Genomic DNA, 24,732 nt, shown 5'->3' with positions numbered 1-24,732 from the left:
CTCTCCTAAGCCCTTTCTTGAGATCCTTCCCAGCTATCTTGTATCCCTCAAGTGCCCTAACCGAACCTTGTTTTCTCATCCTTGCATAGCCCCCTTCTTCCTCTTGACAAGACATTCAGCTTCTATTGTAAACAATGGTTCCCTCACTCGACCATTTCCTCCCTGCCTGACAGGGACATATATATCAAGGACACACAGTATTTGCTCCTTGAACAAGCTCCACATCTCAATTGTGCCTATTCCTGACAGTTCCTGTTTCCATCTTATGCGCCCCAATTCTTGCCTAATCGCATCATAATTACCCTTCCCCCAGTTATAAACCTTGCCCTGCCGTATGTTCCTATCCCTCTCCATTGCTATTGTGAAAGTCACTTAATTGTGGTCACTATCTCCAAAGTGCTCTCCCACAACCAATGTCCCACAAATCCAATGTGGCCCTTCCTCTTGTCAGTCTATCCACATATTGTGTGAGGAAACCCTCCTGCACACACTGGATAAAAACAGCCCCATCCAAACTGTTCAAATTATAGTGGTTCCAATCAATATTTGGAAAGTTAAAGTCACCCATGACAACTACCCTGTGATTACCGCACCTATCCAAAATCTGCATTGCTATCTTTTCCTCCACATCTCTGTAACTGTTTGGGGGCCTATAGAAAACTCCTAACAAAGTGGTTGCTCCTTTCCTATTTCTAACTTCAGCCCACACTACCTCAGTAGACAGATCCCCCTCAAACTGCCTTTCTGCAGCCATAATACTATCCTTGATTAATTGCTACTCCCCCACCTATTTTACCACCTTCCCTATTCTTACTGAAACATCTAAACCCCGGATCCTCCAACAACCATTCCTGCCCCTGTAATAGCCACATCTCTGTAATGGCCATAACATCGTCGTCCCACACCAATCCATGCTTCAAGCTCTCTCTCGCTCTCGCTCTTCTTCCCCCCCCTTCCTATTACTGAGGGAAAAAAAACAGTTCCTCCTCCCTGGACTCACCCTTCCAAGGCCCCCCCCCCTACAAAATAAATCCTCCAGTTTAACTCCCAACCAATACTTGTGCTGGGAGGTACCTTTGACAACTTTGGGGATACAGTGCCATAAAGATACTGTCACTAGACTAGGAATCCAGAGGCCCATGCTCATGATCTGGGGAAACGGGTTCAAATTTCACCACAGCAGTTGGTGGAATTTAAATTCAATAAATTCAGACATTGAAAGCTTGTCCCACTAATGACGGCTATGAAACTATCATGGTTAATAAAAACCTATCTGATTCGCTATTGCCCTGTGGTAAGGAAAGCTGCCATCCTTGCCTGATCAGGCCTCGCTGTGATCCCAGACACACAGCAACATGGTTGACTTTTGCATGTCATTGTCAGATGGCTGGACTGATGGAAACTCAGAGAACTTTGCAATAATGAGAAAATCCCAGGCTGCATATGCACTGACTGCATCACATTCTTCTTGAAATCGTCTGAAGAGGTACTCTGTTCTTTGGCCTCTAGCAAGCCACTCAGTGCAAGGATAATTAGCTTCATGCTTACAAACCTGCAGATATAAAGCAAGGGCATCAGTAGAGAAGAAGCTACACCGAATATGCAGAAAAAGGATCAGCTCCCTCAACATGTCAGAAGAATAGTATCTAGGGAAGCTCAGCGTCATGCGTCAGGTCATGGCAGGTATTTGCAACCTGCTGGAACAAGACTTGCTGCCAAGTAGATTTGGGGGCTATGCTATACTCATGGTTGTCAAAGTCACTTCAACTTCCTGGCCTCTACAATCTTTCAGGGCTCTGCCAGAGACATTTGCAAGACTTAATAATTAGCGATCCAGAAATGCAAATGACTGATAGCTTGTTTGTTCGGGCAGGTAATTTTGCCATCTTTGCCACTGATAGATGTCAGTCAGTAGTGCAGATTCCCACAGGAGCAGGGCATCATCAACTGTGTGTATGTGGCAATAAAGTTACCTGTAAATCATCCACAATTTATCAACCACAAGGTCTTCCACTCCATCTGTGTGCAGCTGGTGTTAATAATATGTTTATGCAGGTGAATAAGATTTCTATGCAGATGAGTGCAAGATGAAGCTGCCATGATGCTTTCATCTTGCAACCAGCCAGCCCACCCTTCCTGAAAACTCTTTGCAACTCGAAGCAGGTTAGCTGACTGCTCAGAAACTTGAGATACCCATGACTGGAGATACCCACTTAAAATGTGATTGGTTGAGTTCCTCACAGATGTCATCAATGAAAACCATATGACAACTATTATGATTGAACAAGCCATCGGCACATTGAAGATGTCAGGAGCCTGGACACATTTGGTGGCACATTTCAGTATGCACCAGCTACAGTATCCAGAATGGTTGTGTTGTGCTGCGCTCTACTCAACAGTGCAAAGCAAAAAGGTTTGAACATGTAGGAGAAAGAAGGCACAGGGTCCCTTCAGATGGTTCTGAGGAGGGGACTGCGATGTAGTCAGTGCACATGCTGCTCACGATTTCCTCATTAGTACAATTTTCTTGAGTTTTCACCAGTCCACCCATCTGACAACCATATGGAAAAGTCCCTACATTTCTCCTGCCCACCATTTCCCCACCACAAAACAATCCTTCAAAAAACCAAACATCCCTTTGAGAAGCCCCCATAGTTTTTTTGAATATCTGATCCTGTTTTGGTTTTAGGAATCTTGTGAAGTTGCACCGAGAGAATGACTTCCTCTGAAGAGTCATTGTCTAGTGGTACACCTGAATGCCCTGTAAAAGATTAAAGACATAAATTAGAACTGTCCAGATAAGAATATCTTAAATAATCATTACACACATGGTGGCACGGTGGTGTAGTGGTTAGCACTGCTGCCTCACAGTGCCAAGGACCAGGGTTCGATCCCGGCCCCAGGTAACTGTCCATGTGGAGTTTGCACATTCTCCTCGTGTCCGTGTGGGTCTCACCCCCACAACCCAAAGATGTGCCGGGTAGGTGGACTGGCCACGCTAAATTGCCCCTTATTTGGAAAAATAGAATTGGTATTCTAAATTTATTTATAAAAAGAAAAAATAATCATTGTAGATATGATCATATTTCATTCTCTGCTGGCATCAAGTCAACTTGAGTGAATGTGAATGCCATGTGGCTGTCTTGTATTTAATTCTGGCACTAGCTAGCTGGGAAGTCCTCATCTCACAATTTCCAATGGCCAAGCACACAAAGTTCCACTAATGATTAATACCATCACTTCTTCAGCTGGTGGCTGCGCAATGGCTCAAGGCCACTTTTGCTCCCTTATTTTCTGCGTCTTTTCCTCCAAGGAGGGAAAAAAAGAGATCTATGAGGAATAGTAATGGTGTTTGTTATATGGATGGATGGAAAGGATTTGCTGAGGGTGACCAGGAAGAAGCATGACATTACATAAAGATAAGGGTGAGTGTCAGTGGTGGATGGACATATGGGGATGTGAGGAAGTGCAGAGATGGAGAAGGATGGGTATACCTGCAAGGTAGGTTGTGAGGAATGTTGTGCTGGAATAGGCAGGATGAGGGGTTTGGAATGATAAACACATCAGAATGTAGGTGAATGCGACATTTTATTCCCCTTTCCTGCCCTGATGAAGTAAATGAACCGCTATCAGCATTGAATTCAGAACCATGGTACTACCTTTATGGGGCTGATTTCATGATAACAACCTCCACCCATGCCAACTTTATTTCACCATCAAGCTCCTTCCCCCCATTATTTGGGAAGGGTGTCTCCCTGCAGGCTTCTAGCAGCACACATGCAAGACTACATTTTGCCATTTAAAAAAAATATTCTTTAGTGAGATGTGGGTTTTGCCAACAAGGCCTACAGTGCTGCCCTCAAGAAGTTGGTGGTTCTATCGTGCTCCCAACCCCAAATTTATAGAATTACACAATTTAATTGTCTTTTAATACCGTTAGTTGAAATCAATTCAATGTGGATCGTCATCACACGACTTGCACAAATTGGTCAAAAAAGTCAGAAATTACATGGTAATGTAGTGTCTGGGTTAAAAGGTCAGCATTTAATTCTAACTTTCCACTGCACTACCTAAGCTAACCCCCAGCTCCCGACTCCTCAGAAACATAAAATCCAGTTCTTCTACTTTCAGGAACAAAGCTCAGAAGGATATTTTGGGAGTATGAAGGACAGGACAGAATTATAACCTAGTGGTGATATAAAAATGTTCGGACAAACTTCAGGAAAATGATAAATATTGTTGAGCCACGAAAGGCAAAAATATATGCCAATAAGCCCAACTGGTAACTTTTCAGCACATTATTTTACAGTTAGTCAGCTGTATTGTAGATTTTGTATTTGTTTTGAGGTGGAGAAAGCTGGAAGAGAAAATGTATTTATACCAGTCATGTATTTTTCCCTTTATTGCAGGTTCGTAAGCATCAGAAGAATGGAAATCTTGAATTCCTGGAGAAAGTGGAGGACGACATTAATAAAGATTTGGAGAACTCTGTGAGAGAACTTCAGGCAATGCATGCAGAAACCATTCAAGAACTTGAAAAGACAAGAAATATGTTACTTATGCAGTACAAGATTAATAAAGACTACCAGGTAATTGTCTCTATTTGAAACGGGTACCTCGAATACATTGATGAATTATGTGGAATCATGCTGTAAAGGTATGAGCCAGAAGGCTGGAATCTGGTTTAGAATATCCAAATAGGGAGTTACAGGTGAGAAGGGCACGGAATTGTGAACAGACAACATGTCCAATTGATTTGAAGAGCAAAATAAGGATGGAGATGAGGAAGTTTAGAAAGACGAGTGATTTAGTATTGTTTTTTTTTGAGGAAAGAGATAATGATATCAGTTTTAAAAAGCGTTGGAGGAGAGATAACTATTTACAATCAGCATAGGAACCAGGAGAGGATGTTGGGTGATCGGTAGTTTAGTAGAAAAGGGACATGGGAGCACGACATGTTCTCATAACTAAGGTGAGCTTGGCAAGGTCAGAGGAGAAGTTGACTGAGAAATTGGAGAGAGATAGGAATTAAGAACAAAGGAACAGGGATCTACAGGAAGTTTGACGTGATGGGCCAAGAAAAAGGAGGGCTAAGTGACTGTTTCTGATTTCATATTTTGATTTTCAGCAGAGATTCACTGGAGGGTGCTACAGCATTTCTCCTAAAACTATTTGTTTGTTCACAAATTAATGAAATGTTGGGCTGGATTCTCCAGTTCCCCCAGCCCTGTGTTTCTCGGCAGCATGCCATTCCCTGGTGGCAGGATCCACTACTCCCACTGCTTGTCACTGGGATTTTCCGTTGAAGCCACCCCACACTGCTGGAAAACCTCTGGGTGGGGATGCGTTGCCACGGGAACAGTGAATCGCAATGCCAGGAATGGAAAAAGGATCATTTGCTTGTGGTTTGCTTTTCTTAACCTATTGTCTGAATTTGTTGCATACAACCAACTTTGAACTAATAACAATATTATCACGCAGTTGTGAAAAGATCTGATTTCTGCTGACTGTCTTGGAAACGTCTCAGCAACGATGATGGTCAAGGGTTACATTCTGAAATAAGATAACTATGTTTTAATACCATTATTGACTGATATTTCATTCACCATTCCTTTGACAGTGAGTTTGGTACTCTTTACTGTCAACGAGAGCTGTTCAAGCTCCTGATGGATTGATCCTGATGAAGTGCTGACATGGTATCTATTGTGATGTCACAGATCAAACCATTGTCATTAAAGTGGTTAGAATGTTTAAAGACCAAAGTTGATGAGGAGGTCAGAACAAATTGTTAATTCCAGTTAAGCCCCCTACACTTTCTCACCCCCAGACATGAATTCTTTAACACATCTCCTTGCCAATCCAACGATTCCCCTTCACAAACTCCAATTTGGATAAATTCCACTGTTGTGCAATCCCACACCAAGTCCCATCCTTGCTAATTTATTTTCATTGGTTTCCTTTCAAAAACAAACAAACAGGACAAACAACTCTTATTTATATGGTACCTTTCACATAATGAAATTTACAATATACTTCACTGAAGCATTCTAAAACAAAACTTGACACCTAAAGGCAGGTGAGCCTCACGTCGGTAGAAGGTAAATTATTGGAGAGAATTCTCAGGGACAGGATTTATAACCATTTGGAAACAAATGGACTCATAAGCGCTAGACAGCATGGTTTTGTGAAGGGAAGGTCATGCCGCACTCACTTAATTGAGTTTTTTGAGGAGGTGACAAAGATGATTTTCTTTTTAAAACTTAGAGTACCCAATTATTTTTTTTCTAATTAAGGGGCAATTTAGTGTGGCCAATCCACCTAACCTGCATTTCTTTGGGCGAAACCCATGCAATTACGAGAAGAATGTGCAAAATCCACACGGTCAGTGACCCAGAGCTGGGATCCGAACAAAAGATGATTGATGAGGGGAGGGCAGTGAATGTTGTTTACATGGACTACAATAAAGCCTTTGACAAGGTGCCTCATGGTAGACTGGTACAAAAGGTGAAGTCACACGGGATCAAATGTGAGGTGGTAAGATGGATAGAGAACTGGCTCGGCCACAGAAGGCAAAGGGTAGCAGTAGAAGGGTGTTTTTCTGAATGGCAGGTTGTTACTAGTGGTGTTCCCTTGGTGCTTGGGCCTCTGTTGTTTGTGATGTATATAAACGATTTGGAGGAAAATGTAGCCAGTCTGATTAGTAAGTTTGTGGATGACACCAAGGTTGGTGGAGTGGCAGATAGTGTTGAGGATTGTCAGAAGATAAAGCAGTTGGAGACTTGGGCAGAGAAATGGCAAATGGAGTTTAATCCAGACAAATGGGAGGTAATGCATTTTGGTAGGTCTAACATAGAGGGGAAATGGTAAAACTCTTAGGAATATAGAAAGTCAGAGAGATCTAGACATGCAGGTCCACAGATCTTTGAAGGTGGCAACAGAAGTGGACAAGGTAGTCAAGAAAGCATATGTGGAGAGGCTGAATAGACTCGGACTGTTTTCATTAGAAAGACGGAGGTTGAGGGATGACCTGATAGAGGTCTACAAGATTATGAGGAGCATGGATAGAGTGGATGGGCAGGCACTCTCTTCCAGGGTGGAGGGGTCACTCAACAAGGGGCATGGGATTAAGGTCTGTGGGGCAAAGTTTAGAGGAGATGTTCGAGGGAGTTTTTTTACGCAGAGGGTGGTGAGTGCCTGGAACATGTTGCCAGGGGAGGTTGTGAAAGCAGATACATTAACAGCGTTCAAAAGGCATCTTGACAACTACATGGATAGGATGGGTATAGAGGGATATGGCACAAGGAAGTGCTGAGGGTTTTGGCAAAGGTTGGTATCATGACCGGGACAGGCTTGGAGGGCCGAAGGGCCTGTTCCTGTTCTGTATTTTTCTTTGAGTAACACAAAACAGTGTTATAAAGGTAGTTTTAAAGAGGGTCTTAATGGAAGAAAGGGGACAAAGCGCATAGGCTTAGGGAGGGAATTCACACACTTTAAACCTTTGGCAGCTGACGGCGTGGCTGCCAGTGATGGTGTAAATTAAGATCAGATAGTCCAGGAGGCAGAATTGGACAAGAGAAGATACCTTGGAAGGTGGAAGGCTGGAGAAGAGAAATTACCTGGAGATAAAGTGGAAAGGCTATGGTGGGATTTAAAAACAAGGAACTTGAGGCCTTGCTTAATAGGAACCAATGCAGGTTAGTAAGCACAGAGAGAAGGACTTTGTCCAAGTCAGACTCAGTTCAGCAGAGCTTTATAGGACTTCAAGCTTACATGGGGTAGAATGTGGGAGGCCTGCCAGGAGTGCACTGGAATTACCAATCCTGGAGGTAATAAAGGCTGAACGTTTCAGCAGGAGATGAGCTGAGGCCAGGGCAATGTCTGACAATGTGACGGAGGGGGAAATAGCTCATCTTGTGGTCGAATATGATACCAATATTGTGAATAATCTGATTCAGCTTCAGATAGTTGCCGGGCAGAGGGATGGGGTCGGTATCTAGAGAACATGGTTTGTGATGAGTCTGAAGACATTAGCTTTGATTGTTCAATCTTTAGTTGGAGGAAATTTTAGCTTGTCAAACTAGCAGTATGATAATGTAGAGACAGTGTAGGGGCCAAGAGAATTGGTGGTAAGATAGAGTGGGGAACCATCAGTATAAGAAATATCCCACAAAAAATCATCAAAATGCAGGGACCCCCTATGCTCCACCCCCCTATGCTCCACCCCCCCTATGCTCCACCCCCCCCATGCTCCACCCCCCCCAACCTCACCATCCCCGTCCACTTATCTGAGCTCCTCAGAGTAATGGCCAAGGGCTCTATTGCCAGAGTAAACAAAAGGGGGGACATGGGACACCACTGCCTCGTTCCCCTCTGCAGCTGAAAATATCCCGAGTTCACCTCATTCGTACATACACCCGCCTTCAGTTCCTCATACATCAATTTGATCAACGCCACAAACTTAAGCCCAATCCTAAACTTTTCCAACATCACAAACAAATACCTCCACTCTACTCGATCAAATGCCTTCTCCGCATCCGCCGCCACCTGCTGCTCCCCTCCATCTGATGGGGAGAGCACCATGTTTAACAAGCGGCGCACATTTGAGGCAACTGCCAACACTTTACAAACCCCGTCTGATCCTCCCCAACCACCTGCGGAAGGCACTTCTCCAACAGAAGCGGCAACACTTTGGCAAGAATCTTGGTATCCACATTCAGTAGATATTGGGCAATAGGACCCACACTCCACTGGAACCTTATCCTTTATTAACAACAGCGAAATAGATGCCTGTGCCATCGTATTCAGACGCGCCCCTCTAGCTACCAAGTTGTCAAACATCTCCACCAAGCCTGTCCAAAAACTTCTTATAAAATTCCACCGGAACCCATCTAGCCCAGGTGTTTTACCCGCTTGCATCTTCCCTACTGCCGTCCGCACCTCCTTGATCCCTGCTGGTTCCTCCAACCGTGCACTATCTTCCTCTGCCAATGTGGGAAACTCCAGCCCCTCCAAAAATATCCGACTCATCCCCAGGAGGTCCGAGCTATGCAACCTCTCATAAAACTCCTCAAAAGCCCCATTTACCTGCTCCGGGTCAGCCACAACCATTGTCAATAGTGTTTCCCGTTGAATGCACCCCTCACAAATCAGGAAACCGGCAGGGGTGCACGGTCGGCAGGACCAGAAGATTCCACCAGCATGAACAACCTGAAAATTCCAACTATTAACTCAGTTTTTCTCCACATATGTGACCTGACCTGTGATTATTTCTAGCATTTTGTGTTTTTTTATTTCTTTCATTGGATATCATGCAAAGAATGCTGTGCTTTAATTGGGTTGCTTCTAAGGAGCTTTACAGCATAAAAAAATCAAATAGTATTCAGATTTCATTGTTATGCCACTGAGATCTGCTAGCACACTTTTCTTGGAAAAACGATCCTCTATTGATGACAAGTGCCAAAATGAACTATGCTTTCACTGCAGCTGTGGCAATGTAGTGCAGAAAAATAGGTGTGCAAAACCTCTCAGAAACCCTAATCAGTCAGGTATCTCACTTTTAATCCTGGGGCAGGATTCTCCACCCCGCCGTGCTACATTTCTGTTTCACCCTGCCGGCGGGATGCTCCGTTACACCGGCCAGTCAATTGGGTTTCCCATTGTGGGGCAGCCCCACGCTGTCGGGAAACCCCCAGGCTGCCGGCAAAATGGAGCATCCTGCCGGTGGAGAAGCCAGCCCCCGATCTCCTTCCAAGCATTTCAACTTAAAAAATTTGGGGGCAAAACAAATGGCATGAAGGTTAATGAAAGTCTTAATTGTGATGTTCTTTGCTTTCTGAATGAGGATGGCTTCAAAATGTAGTGTCTCACAAAGAACATCAAGCTAAGTTATGAAAAAAGCTCATTTATTTACACTACAACTAAATAGATTTGACTTGTTTGCTAAGATGCAAAAGATTACAGATTCACTAAAACTATGATTCTAATTACAGAGCTCCTGATAACACGACTATTCTCTACCTTGCCAAACAACCTCGCCTAAGATGTGCAGGTTAGCTGGATTGGCCATGATAAATTGTCCTTAGTGTCCAAAAAGGTTAGGTGGGGTTACGGGGATAGGGTGGAGGTGTGGGCTTAAGTAGGGTGCTCTTTCCAAGGGCCGGTGCAGACTCGATGGGCCTCCTTCTGCACTGTAAGTTCTATAAAAACGAATTTAAATATTCATTGTCACTCATTACGGTGAATGGGATGCCATGCCTAGCACATATTTCCTTCGTAACCTTGATGACTGCCTTCGAATATGAGTTTGGTAGCTTGATTGCCTCAGGATAATTTGAAAAATAGTCAATAACTAACAAGTATTCATTGCCTTGAAAGAAAAACAGATTAATGCCTACTTTCGACCATGAAGTTGTGACAATTGTGCGCATTGACAGTGCTTCTTTCTGTTGATGGGACTGGTTCTTCTGACATGTTTCACATTGTGCAACCAATACATGGACTCACAAGCTCGTCTTTTACATTTTTCCATCCCAAATGTCCTTCATGCACCTTGCTGAGGATCATTTGTCGTAAAGAAGTCAGTATTATAATACGATTTTGCCTGCGCAGGAACCCATTTACACTACTTAGTTCTGCTCATATGTTTCGGTAGTTGGAACAAGTTCCTTTGGGCCAACCATCCCACATGTACTTTAACACTGATTGGATAATTTTGTCCTTACTTGTTTTTTCTTTAATCAATCTTGACTTGTTGTCAGACACAGGTAGGTTCTCTTCAATGAAGGTTGCTTGAGCTTCGATGATCTGTACGATGTCTGTCGTCCCTGGATCATCAGTTGCACGTACAGTGCATCAGCTACAACTATCTCCTTTCTTGGCGTGTAGACTTGCTCAAAATCATACCTTTGAAGTTTCATGACCATTTTCTGTAGTGGTGGAGACAAGTCATTCAAATTCCTCTTTATAATTGAGATGAGAGGACGATGATCAGTTTCAACTGTGAATGTGGGTAACCCATACATGTAGTTCTGGAATTTGTCCATACCCGTGAGTCGACCCAACACTCCTTTTCAATTTGCGCTTAGCGCTGCTCGGTTTGGGGTCATCACTCTTGAGGCATATGCAACTGGTTGCCATATCCCTTCCCTTTCCTGTTGTAACAGCACTGCGCCTATGCCGTCTTTGCTGGCATCTGTCAAAATCTTTGTATTGCTTTTGGGATCGAAGAACAACAGACGGGTACTGTTGGAGTGCTCTTTTCAGATCAGACCACTCTCTGTTGTGTTCATCAGACCAAGTGAACGTGACATTCTTTCTGATAAGCTGTTTTAGTGCCATGGTGCGTGATCTATATTCGTTATGAATTTGCCCAAAAAATGACAATACCTAGCATTCTTAGGACCATGTTTTTCTCTTTTGGACATGACATTCTGGTAATTGCTGCAATCTTTTCAGTGTCTGGCTGAACTCCTTGAACTGACGGTTGATCACCCAAGAAAATTTGTCTGGAGATGCCAAATTGGCATTTGGCTCTGTTCAGTTTGAGACCAAACTTTTCAATTCACTTTGTGACTTGCAGAAGTCATGCATCATGTTCCTCTTCATTTGATGACCAAATGATGTCATCCACATACATGGATGACATCATGTGTCATACCTTCAACCTGTGATACCTTCAACCATCTGTTCCATCGGCGATGAAAAATTTCGGAAGCAGAAATAATCCCTAAAGGCATTCTATTGAAACAGTATCTCCAGTAAACGTGTGTTAAATGCGCAGAGTTTCTTACTTGCATCTTCTAACTTTAGTTGCCAAAAACCGCTGCATCCGTCTAGCTTGGTAAAGATCTTGGCACCTGACATTTCACTAGTAATTTCCTCCCTTTTAGGAATCGGGTAGTGTTCCCGCTTATCATTCTGATTCAGATCTTTGGGATCGATACAGAGTCTCAGGTCACCATTGACTTTCTTCACACAAACCATAGACCTGACCCAGTCAGTTGGTTCTTCCACTTTGGTGATTATCCCCAACTGCTGCATACGCTCAAGTTCCACTTTTAAGCGTTCCCTCAAATGAGCTGATACCCTCCTAGGTAGATGAATTACTGGTTTGGCATTTGCTTTCAACTGGATTTTGTATTCAAATGATAGTGTTTCTATACCATGAAAGACATGAGGAAATATCTGAATAATTGCCTCAATCTGGTCATTGCCAATGGATGAAATCCTGTCCGAGCTTTAATGCGTTTCACGAGCTGCAGAATCTCACATGACTGAACACCAAGTAACATGATCTCTGGTTCAACTATCTCAGACTTAATCAGAATCTTTTTCTCTTTGGCCTCAACAGTTAAATAGCAGGTACCCATTGTGGTTATCAAGTTGCCATTATAATTTCGCAGTTGACAATCATTCTCGTCAATCACTGGTTTTATCTTTAATCTGGCTATGTCTGTTTGATTAATGAGATTAGCTCTTGCTCCGGTATCAAATTTCATCTTTAGGTTGGTTCCATTTATTGTTAAAGGAATCGCCCAATTATCAGTATTTTGCACGATGGAAATCTGGTTTATAGTTTCCGAATTGGTAATATTTTGATGTGCGTTTTCTATGCTTGCCACTGTTTCAACAAAGAAGGAATCCTCTAAGTCAAATTCATCTTCCTCTGAGTCAGGTTTGATAGCTGGTTTAACATTTTCTTTAATGTTTACTTCTTGCACAGCTCTTCCTTTGTTCACGTACTAAGCTTTTTAAATTGCTGCAAATTTGTTCCCGATCTACATTGAGATGCATAGTGGTTAAGCTTGTGACATTTTTCCATATGCAGGGCATTTTTTGATCTGATACGCTTTGCCACATCTTTTACACATTATGACGCTCGTGATATCATGCTGTAAAATGGCTGTCGTCTGGAGCAGGTTTCTTTTTTAGGTGCGCCACTGCATTAATGGCGTCGGTCACATTGTTCATTTTTACACTACTTTCTCCGAACAACATTTCTGAGAATTGATTTCTGGCAAGTTCGCTTGCTCTACACATACTAATTGTGCTTTCTAGCTTCAGACTGTCACAATAACCTTTCATCACTTTTTACTCCGTAGACTATCTGATCTCGCAGAAGTGAATCGAAAAATTACATGTCTGCGCTTAAGTCTCAGATCCGTTATGAAGCAGTCAAGCATTTCACCTGCTTTTTGCACTCTTTACCTGAATGCATACCGTCCAAATGTTTTGTTTTGTTGCAACTGGCAGTGCTTGTCAAACTTTTAAATTAATTTGACGTACTTTTTTAAAACTCTGCCTCGTCCTCAAACTGGAAAGAGATAAAGATTTCAAGGGCTTGCGAACCAGCCACTGTGAGATACAGTGCTATTTTTCGTTTGTCACTGGCTGCTTCTAGGTCTAGGGCAGGGATATACAATTCAAACTGCTGCTTGAAATTGCACCAATTAATGTCTACTTTACTCAAAGTACGAAATTGCTACGGAGTTTGCAGATCTTTCATCTTGCTTCGACTGGGATTTGCTTCGACATCGTCGTTGAAGTCAGACTCTGGTTAGAATTTTTTTACAAGTTTTGTTTCGTGGATATTTTTTGCAAGCTTCCCATCTCTTGGTGCACCTTTCTACTTACCTTTAGCATGCACACCTGGTACCTTACAATTTCTACTCCTAGTATCATATGAATTTTGCTTTCTGAATGAGGATGGCTTCAAAGTGAACAAAGCTAATTTATTTACACTACACCTAGATAGATTTAACTTGCTTGCTAAGACATAAAAGATTACAGAATCACTAAAACTATGATTCTGACTCATAGCTTCAGATAACATGACTACGTTCAAACACCTAACAAACTTCCCCCCGAATGAAGAGTATCACGTGATCCACATGTGCTTGATCGCCATCTAGTGATTGGCTGTAGTTACAGTAAATTGTTAACCCTTCATTATTCTTAGAATATACATAATGTCACATTAATGTCAGCAGAAGAAGCACATAAAGGGTATTTGGAAGATCAAGTACACTTGCCTTTAAAAACATGTGAACCTTTTAAGAGCACTCCCACAGGCAAGCTTACTCCAGGCCTTCCTCCCAGATTTCATGCACATATTGGAGGTTCAGCATTCAATACACTCATGGACCAGAAAAGGTCACAGCACCCTTTGCCATCTATATTTGCATATATAAATGAAGCTCCTGTCAAATGGGTCAGGAGTCTCAGATGCCTATCCTAGGCCTGGCCACAGAGTGGGCTCAAAACCAGCCAGGAATTAAGAATAACCAATTTCTTCCAGGTTAACTCCAATAATTGTGTATGGTGAAAGAATGAATTCAAAGCTAGTCTTTTACCTCAGAAAGGGCAACAGATTGTTCCATTTCCGTTCACACTCCACTATTTTAACTGTATCCATTTATACTATTTTGGAGTAGACCAAGCTGTGTCCAATTATACTGTTTTGTGTTAAACCAATGAAACAAATTGAGGTACAATAGGTAAGCCAGTGCTTATCACCTGAACTTAACAATGCAATTGGCTTAACTGATACATTGACACTTTGAGTGCTAAATCAGGGCCACTATCTAGAACCATATGAGGTGCAACATGTTTTCTGATTTCCGAATTGAGCAATTCATAAATGCTGACTGTCTCCACGTGATTTGCAGAGCTTCAGTTTAGATTCTCGATCCTTGGGTAGAAATAGAATATTTCTCATGTAAGTTAATTCAAACATCATAATGTGTTTGGACAAAAAGTAAATAAATTTCTGTTTTACACCTTTTCAATTCCAATTTTATAAAATTGTGAAGAAACAGATGCCTGAACTGAACTGCAAAATAAATCAATTTTTCATCAAACCAGCCTACATTTTTTCAGTGGCTGATATAACAAAATGTGGGTAGGAGAAGACCTTGAGAAGTGTGACTGCCACGTATTGTGGTGAATGTGGAAGCAATTACACTCTAAAAGTGGCAATTTGGACATATTAAAAAGCCTTAAATATGCTGCCATTTTGATGCGCTCACAGATTAAAGGAAAATAGATCTACTACTGCTAATAACTCTAAAATGCACATCGCAAAGTTTTTGTGCGATTTGTAGTCTAACTAAATTGTTAAACATCAAGAATTTTGTCTGCTTTAGGTAAACCCAGGTTTACTATTCTGAGCCAGAACATTTTAAAGAAAGCAATTAAGAGAAAGTATGGTAATTTTTTCCAATGAGACGAATATTGAATGCAATGTTAAATTACAAGTTGCAGCTGTTGCATTAATAACAACATACCTGCTTCTTTGTTATTAGACTGGATGCCATATAAAATTCCTGTGTAGCGGAAAAGTATAATAATTTAATTATATGAAAATAGTTTGTAATAAAAAGAGACTATTTGGATTTATTTTCCTTCGGAGCTTTTGAAAAGATTATATAGACATAGTTATTAGAAACTAGGCATATTAATAATATCTTTTGACTTCTGCAGTCAAGCTGATCTTTAAGCCCAGTGAAAGGGAATGAAAACCATTTTCAGTTTATGACTATTCTTTTGATAAAATGTAATTTATTTTTGGATTCTATTTTCTCTTTACAAAATCCCATCAGTGATGCACTATATTAAATATCATGTATATAATAGGTACGATAACGATAACTGAATTCTAGCATCATCGTGAAAACAGCTAATTATATATAATTTAAAAGGGCTCTTACAGAATATGAATAATGTTTGTTTATTTGAGTCTTGAAATCCAGTACTTTTCGTAACAACTCTAATGAATAGGAAAATGTGCATTATGAAGGAATAAGAAACATATTTCAAATTAAATAAGGCAGTCAATTTAACTGGCGCCCAGATTGATTGTATATTATAACTTTCAAATCTGTAAGTCTAAGGATTTGTAATTTTATAACTGAAAAAGGAACGCGTACACATAAAACAGAAAGACCTCCACATGTAAACTGGAGGTTAGAGTTTCCTTTTATTTATTCATGAAATAAGCAAATGGTCCATGAAGTTAGTACAGATATCTTTGCCATTTTAAAAATGTAACCTATGTTTTAAATCAATGTGATTTTTATTTTATAAATTCTGTTGAGTAAGATAATTGAGTAAGTTAAAACATCACCTGTGGAAATTCATATATTATGTTTGGCTTCTCACAATTCCTTTTAAATTCAGGAAACCATACGAGATACACTGCTACCAGTCAGTGTTGAACAAGCTTACACACTGACATTTATAACTAAAAAAGATAGTCCAATTTATCATATCTCTTCATATTCCAGCGCAGCTCGGTGGCGCAGTGGGTTAGCACTGTGGCCTCACGGCGCCGAGGTCCCAGGTTTGATCCTGGCTCTGGGTCACTGTCCGTGTGGAGTTTGCACATTCTCCCCGTGTTTGCATGGGTTTCGCCCTCACAACCCAAAAAATGTGCAAGCTAGTTGGATTGGCCACGCTAAATTACCCCTTACTTGGAAAAAAAATGAATTGGGTACTGTAAATTTTTTTTAAAACTCCATATTCCGATGCAATTGCTATATGATTTTCCCCTACCCACTAAACTTTTTCATTTGATCCAGTTCTGGAACAGTTTGAAAGTCTTCCCATAGGAGTAAAATTGATCAATTAGATTTGTTTATAAACTTATCTCTGCATCATGTAGATGCAGCAAACATCCTGGAAATATACGTCGGCATCATCAAAAATTGTAATGTGTCCAGGAGCAGTAAACTGATAGTTCATTTTTTCAGGAGCTGGAGTAGTCTCATTTATCAATATTGTTGAAGGAGGTGAAAGTTTAGGCATAAGCTCAATATGTTGGATATTTGCCTCATTCTATTGATGCTTTGGGTTGTGTGACAGGGCTGGGCAGTTTTTGCAGCAACCCCATTATTGCCTATTCTAAAAAATAGAAACTGTACTAGAAGGATGATATTATTTACATTAGAAAGATTTCTTCTGCCTTCCTCAATGGATTTATTCGTGACTGACTTATATTTGTGGCTCCTCCTTTTGGATTTCCCCATAGATGGAAATACCTTCTGCACATCAACCTTTCTTAATTTTAAAGATGTCTATTAAGCCACTGCTGAGGTTTCTATTTTCTGAAAAAAAAAGAGCTTCAACTTGTTCAGTTATGCCCGATTGTTGTAACCTCTCGGTTCTGGTATAATATTTGTAATTTTATTGTACCTTTCCAGTGCCTTTATATGCTTTTTGTAATACAAAAACCAGAACTGAACATTGTACCCTAAGAGTGATCTAACGAAGATTCAATATATGTTTAACATTCTTGTTTTTCAATTCTGTTCCTTTCAAAATTATTTTCTAATCTTTTCCAGTACCAGGACAAGTGGTTAGTAACAGTTGGCAGCATCTGCTAATTATACTTGCGACATAAAATCTTTCTATGTCATAGCCCCAATGATAACTCATTGACAGAACTGGCAAAATAAAACAGACTGAACTTGACTGTCATTTACTTAATACCACAGTTTATAAATTTTATTGGGGAAACAAATCAAATTCTCATGCAGTTAACAGTTGAGATTAGATAATGATCTATGCCTAGATTTTCACAGAGCCAGGGAGACTCTGTGGACATTTTGAAAGGCCAGATCAGACTCAAATCCAGAAGTCTTGCCCCCATTTCCAACAGATCCACTTTCAAGGTTGAGTTCCAGCAGACCCCATTTTCACTGTAGCAATGGTCTTAACCCTCAGTGAGCGAGATATGATTGTTTTAAGAGTAGATGTAAATATTCTCCAAGAGCAGAACAAGTCTGTAGAACTGGAAAGCTGTGAAGTTATTCAAATCCCCAGACATTAAAAAAATGTGTTGCCTGTGTCAGTGGCAGCTAAATGAAACCTTATCTAGCAGTTGCTATAACTGTCTTTTGACATCCTAAGAGCTATCATTTTGTCAGTAATAATGCTTGGCTGCTTTCCACAACCTATAATTATCTCTTCATGGAGGTCCTAAGTTCACAGTTTGATTTAACAGCTAAAACAGGTCATTCAAGGGTCAGCTGTCTTTGATGTGAGGTTAATAATACAAGTCTTTGTTTTGATAAGTCATTAAGTACTTGAGGCGATTTAACCTTTTTGAATTTCAGTTAAATATTTCTGACTTGCTTTATTGCATCTCAACTTGGCTCCTACAGTCTGCCCAGGATGAACATTGGATGCGTAAGATTAGAAGGAGTGAAGGCAAAGGGTGGTGGGATGTTTTGTATTAGTTGCCATGAGTTGGCCTTCAGTTGCATTGAGGATATGAGGGGCTGTGATGTTTGGCGGTGGGCATGGATTTGTTGGCATGGAGGGTGGGTGAGTTGCATGAGTAGGTGTGTAGGAAACAAGGAGTCATTGGTGATGGGTGAGGGCATGAGTTTACATGGATGGGGCATTGTGAGTGGATTGGGAGAGTCAAGGCATATGAACAAATACCTGGGATGAAGTCCCAGAAAACCATGCAGACCTTCTAATCAGCCCTCCTCAGCAGTTAAACATAAGAACAAGGAGCCGTCTGGCTCCTCAAGCCTGCTCCGCCATTGAAAAGATCATGGCTGATCTTTTTGTGGACTCAGTTCCGCTTACCCACCAGCTCACTATAACCCTTAATTCCTTTACTGTTCAAAAATCTATCTATCTTTGCCTTAAAAACATTCAACAAGGTAACCTCGACTGCTTCACCGGGCAGGGAATTCCACAGATTCACAACCCTTTGGGCTAATAGGTTCCTCCTCAACTCAATCCTAAATCTGCTAAAGCTTTGAATGTATTCAAGAGGCGGCTGGATATAGCACTTGGGGAGAATGGGATCAAAGGTTATGGGGAGAAAGCACGATTAGGCTATTGAGTTGGATGATCAGCCATGATCGTGATGAATGGCGGAGCAGGCTCGAAGGGCCAAAAGGCCTTCTCCTGCTCCTATCTTCTATGGATCTATGTATGTATTCTCCCCCTTATTTTGAGGCTATGCCCTCTTGTCCTAGTTTCACCGCTAGTGGAAACAACCTCCCTGCTTCTATCTTCTATATTCTCTTCATAATTGTATATGTTTCAAAAGATACCCCCAAATTCTTCTAAATTTCAATAAGTATAGTCCCAGTCCTCATAAGCCAATCCTCTCAACTCCAGAGTCAACCTAGTGAATCTCCTCTGCCTCCTCCAGTGACACATCCTCACCAGCACCCTATACAGCTGCAGGACAACCTGCCTGTTTTTAAACTCCATCCCTCTAGGAATGAAGGACAAAATTCCATTTGCCGCCTTAATTACTTGCTGCACCTGAAAACCAACTTTTTGAGATTCATGCACAAGAACACCCATGCTGCAATTTTTTACCCTTTAAATAACAGTCCATTTTGCTGTTATTCTTACCAAAATGGATGACCTCACATTTACCAACATGTTACTCCATCTACCAGACCCTAGCCCACTCACTTAAACTATCTATATCTCTCTGCAGACTTTCAGTGTCCTTCACACTTTGCTCTAACACTCATCTTAGTGTCATCTGTGAACTTTGACACATTACACTTGGTCCCCAGCTCCAAATCACCTCTGTAAATTGTAAACAATTGCGGTCCCAACACTAATCCCTGAGGCACACCACTAGCCACAAATCGCCACCAGAACAACACCCATTTATCCCCTTTCTGTTAGTTAACTAATCCTCTGTCCATGCTAATACATTACCTGTAACAATGTGCACCTTTATCTTATGCAGTAGCCTTTTGTGTGGTACCTTGTCAAATACCTTCTGGAAATCCAGATACACCACATCCACCAGTTCGCTGTGCTCGTAATGTCCTCAAAGAAGTCCAGTAAATTAGTGAGAGGGCATCTTGACAAATACATGAATAGGATGGGAATAGAGGGATACGGACCCCGGAAGTGTAGAAGATTTTAGTTTAGACGGGCAGCATGGTCGGCGCAGGTTTGGAGGGCCGAAGGGCCTTTTCCTGTGCTGTACTTTTCTGTGTTCTTTGTTCTTTGTTGTTAAACGTAGCCTGCCTTTCATGAATACATGCTGCTTCTGCCCAATGGGACAATTTCTATCCAGATGTCTCACTATTTCTTTCTTGATGATAAATTCAAGCATTTCCCCCACTACAGAAGTTAAACTAACCAGCTTATAATTACCCGCCTTTTGTCTACCTCCTTTTTTAAACAGTGGTGTCACATTTGCTGTTTTCCAATCTGCCAGAACTGCCCCAGAGTCCAGCAGTTTTGGTTAATTATCACGAGCGCATTTGCTATTTCCACCGCCATCTCTTTTAGTACCCTGGAATGCATTATATCAGGGCCAGGAGACTTATCGACCTTTAGCCCCTTTAGTTTGCCCAACGTTTCCTCCTTAGTGATAATGAACACTTCTAGATCCTTACCTGCCATTGCCTCCTTGCCATCAAATATTTGCATGTTAGGGCAGCACGGTGGCACAGTGGTTAGCATTGCTGCCTACGGCGCTGAGGACCCGGGTTCGAATCCCGGCCCTGGGTCACTGTCCGTGTGGAGTTTGCACATTCTCCCCGTGTCTGCGTGGGTTTCGCCCCCACAACCCAAAGATGTGCAGGTTAGGTGAATTGGCCACGCTAAATTGCCCCTTAATTGGAAAAAATAATTGGGTACTCTAAATTAAAAAAAAAAAATATTTGCATGTTATTGGTGTCTTCGACTGTGAAGACTGACACAAAACACCTGTTCAATGCCTCGGCCATTTCCTCATTTCCCATTATTAAATCCCCCTTCTCATCCTCCAAAGGACTAATGTTTACCTTAGCAACTCTTTTTTGTTTGATAAATTTAGAGAAGCGTTTGCCATCTGTTTTTATATTCTGAGCTAGTTTACTCTCATCATCTATATTATTTTTCTTTATAGCTTTTTTTGTGGCTTTCTGTTGACGTTTAAAGATTTCCCAATCCTCTAGTTTCTCACTAATCTTTGCCACTTTGTATGCACTTTCTTTCAATTTGATACCCTCCTTTATTTCCTTAGATATCCATGGCTGATTATCCCTTTTCCTACAGTCCTTCCTTTTCACTGGTATATACTGTTGCTGAGCACTGTGAAAAATTGCTTTAAAAGTCCTCCACTGTCCTCAATTGTCCCACCATAAAGTCTTTGCTCCCAGTCTACCTTAGCCAACTCCTTGCTCATCCCATTGTAGACACTGGTATTAGATTTTACCTTCTCACTCTCCGTCTGTATTTTAAATTCAGCCAAAATGTGATCGCTCTGTCCGAGAGGATCCTTAACTATGAGATGATTAATTATTCCTGTTTCATTACACAGGACCAGATCTAGGATAACTTGCGCCCTCGTAGTTGCCATTACATACTGTTCAAGGAAACTCGCAGATACATTCCATGAACATCTCCTTAGGGCTGCCTTGACTGACCTGGTTTGACCAATCGATATGTAGATTACAATCCCGCCCATGATAATTGCCCTACCATTTTTACATTCATCAGTTAATCAGTTATTTATTTGTTTATTGCCCGCCCCACCGTGATGTTATTATTTAATGGCCTGTAGACTATGGGCGCGATTCTCCGCAAATGCGGAGAGTCGTGAAGGCTGCCGTGAAACTGGCAGTGTTTCGCGGCAGCCTCCGCACCCCCTCCCGGGACCCGATTCTGCTCCCCGGTCGGGGCTAGCAGCGGGGCCCCATGAACCTCGGCATCGCAGGCTTAGCGAACTTCGCTAAGCCCGGGCGCCAAGGTTAACGGCGGTTGACGCAAACGATGACATCAGCCACGCATGCGCGGATTGGACGGCTCCAATCCGCGCATGCGCGGATGACATCATCGCGCATATGCGTGAAACCCGCGCATGCGCGGGCCGTTATGCCCCTCAGCCGCCCCACAGACTGATCCAGCGGGGCGGCGGAGGAACAAAGAGTGCGCGGGGTTCGGACCCGCTGCCCGCGATCGGTGCCCACCGATCGCGGGCCCATGCCACCCTTGGCACGGCCGTGGTGCGGCCGTGCCAATCGATGGCATGGTTCTCCAGAACGGCACTTTGCGGCCGTTTTCACGAACTGCGAGAGCAGATGTGTTGGAGTTCGTGAAAACGGCCGTAAAGGCCTGGGAAATCGGCCCATCGGCTAGGGGAGAATTGCTGCTCGCCGTAAAAAACGGCGAGCAGCGATTCGTGTCGTGGGGGGGGGGGAGAATAGCGGGAGGTTGGGAAAAATGTCGGGAAGGCCCTCCCGCTATTCTCCGACACGTCGTGGGGGGCGGAGAATCGCGCCCTCTGCCTATCAGTGTCCTTGTCTCCTTACAATTTCTAAAGTCCACCCAAATGGATTCAATCTTTTTCTCCATTGAACCTATATCATCTCTCACAACTGCCCTGATTTCATCCTTAAATATCAGAGCTATAGCACCACCCTTCCTTCCTGTCTGTCCTTCCGAATAGTCTGATATCCCTGGATATTTAACTCCCAGTCGTGACCACGCTGCAGCCATGTTTCTTTAATGGCCACTGAATCATACTCATTCATGATGATTTGTGCCTTCAGCTCATTTACCTTGTTTTGAATGGTACGAGCATTCAGGTAAAGTACCCTTCTGCTAGTTTTTATACCTTTTTTAAAAATCCTTACACCTCCATTAATAACATCTCCTGATGTCATTTTTCATAATTTTCCATGTTGTGAACCCACCTCCCCATGTGCTAACCTGCTGCTTTGCTTCCCATTAACCATTATACTTCCTGTAGTTTTACCCATTCCATGTGGCCGCCTTAAATCTGCATCCAGAGATGGCAAGCCAGACTCCATCCCCTGTCTGTTCCCATCATCCGGAACAATAATCCTGCCATTTTGGGGGGGGGGGACATTCTCCTGAAATAGATGATGCAAACAGGGAAATTTCCGACTCGCACCATCTGCCTCGGAAGTAAAATCCAAGCCCTGCATTCATGATGCAGTAATTTTGAATTAAATGCTCTCCAAAAACATGGAAATGTAATTCATGAATCACAAATAAAGTTAACTGTTAACTGAATTCAAGTGATCAACAAGTCAACAAGTCATTTGTGAACTTTTGGAACCATAAGTGTGCCTGAGGATGCTGTAAAGCAACATTTTGATTTTTGATGTATGATTTTTTTTGAGTAAAACCTCAGATACCTTTTACAAGAAGGGTCTGGGACTTTCTAATCTATTTTATCTGTTGGCCTATCATTCCAATTTTAGAGTGAAGTCGATACCGTGACACAGAAGATGGAGGATAATAATCGAGAATATGAGATTAAGCAGGAGCAATATGCTCAGCTGCTTGACATTAGGGCTGATCGAATCAGAAAACTTGAAGGTATGAGCAAACAATCTTTTCAAAGCAGCTTCTAATATAAAATTCTAATTGATTCCCAATATAAACATTTTGTGAAGATAATATATAGCCATGTCAGTTCCTGGCTTCTGGAAACTCATTATGTTTGCAACTGAATGAACTGTTAAACCATATAGTTACAGATCCTGTACGAGCATGGGACCTCTTTTTGGTCCAAAAACATTCCCCTTGTGGTTGTTTTGCACATTTCAGTCACTAATCACTTGGCTCCCTTGGAAAATGCATTTCTCCCTTTTGAGATGCTTTTGAAAATCGCCACAAGCCCTCATCTAGGTTTGCCAGATGCTCTTGTTCTGAAGCCCCTGTGGTCAGAACGTCATCCAAGTACACTGCCACTTGGGTAACCAACCCTTGGACTATGTCTTCCATGACCCGTTTGAATATGGCGCATGCTGACGAGACCCCAAAGGGCAAACGAGCATACTCATACAGGCCCTTGTGCGTGTTGGTCGTGACGAAGGCTCGTCTGATTAGAGTTAAAAATAATTTTTTCTTAATATTTTTGTAGAACACCTCAGATGGGTTTTGTATGTTGCCAAAGAAAAATGTACGGCAGTATGGAGTAGGTACTCTTGCTCTGCAATTTTCAGAGGACCAAGACTGATTAATAAATGACTGTCCTGCTCCTGATTAAAAGAAGCTTGCTGGGGCAGTCCCACTTATACCAGGCTGCTGCAATCTGACTGGTGAATCCCCCAATATCAACATCCTGGGGGTTACCATTGACCAGAACTGAACTGGACTATCCATATATACTGTGGCTATCAGAGCAGATCAAAGAGTAGGAATCCTGCGGTGAGTAACTCAACTCCTGACTCCCCATAGCCAGTGCACCATCTGCAAGGCACAAGCCAGGAGTGTAATGGAATATTCTCGTCTGGATTTTCCACTTGCCCCTTCATGAAAGTGGAGAGACCCGCTGCAGTGACATCCAAACTTGTGTTTTAAAGCTGGGAGTAGCATTTCTGCTCATTCAGCCCAACAAAAATAAATAAAAATGTATCTTTTGGACTCCTCTCTGGCACATTCTGAAACTGTATGGTGCATGCTTTGCCAAATGCGTCCTAAAGTGGATATCAAACTCTAATGTAAATCATTCCTGATTTGCATACATAAAGAACTTGGTTCCTCAGGGTAGTGTCCTCGGTCAAACCATCTCCAGTTACTTCATCAATGACCTTCCTTCCATCATAAGGTCAGAGGCGGTTGGTGTTCGCTGACGACAATGTTCAGCACCATTTGCAACTCTTCAGCTACTGAGGCAGTCCATGTCCAAACACTGACAAGTGGCAAGTAGCATTCATGCCACACAAGTGCCAGGCAATGACCATCTTCAAGAGAGGATTTAACCATCGACCCTTGACATTC

General features: G+C 42.1%; 1 protein-coding gene across 5 annotated transcripts in view; it reads left to right on the top strand.

Moving 5' to 3' along the window:
• The window catches only part of rpgrip1l (RPGRIP1 like), a 303,409-nt gene that overhangs the window by 107,297 nt on the left and 171,380 nt on the right, over nucleotides 1–24,732 (top strand). For all 5 annotated transcript variants that reach the window (XR_005461803.1, XM_038806727.1, XM_038806728.1 and 2 more), the window contains exons 13-14: nucleotides 4,410–4,589; nucleotides 23,208–23,325. Coding sequence is in view for 4 of the 5 variants with exons in the window: in XM_038806727.1 (XP_038662655.1) it covers nucleotides 4,410–4,589; nucleotides 23,208–23,325 (298 nt within the window). In the remaining variant the exon portion in view is untranslated. The remainder of the gene's footprint in view (nucleotides 1–4,409; nucleotides 4,590–23,207; nucleotides 23,326–24,732) is intronic.

The sequence above is a fragment of the Scyliorhinus canicula genome, chromosome 9, assembly GCF_902713615.1.
Source record: "Scyliorhinus canicula chromosome 9, sScyCan1.1, whole genome shotgun sequence".
NCBI classification, from domain to species: Eukaryota; Metazoa; Chordata; class Chondrichthyes; order Carcharhiniformes; family Scyliorhinidae; genus Scyliorhinus; species Scyliorhinus canicula.
Note: the sequence above shows the minus strand (reverse complement) of the source record. Positions and strands in the feature narration are given on the sequence as shown.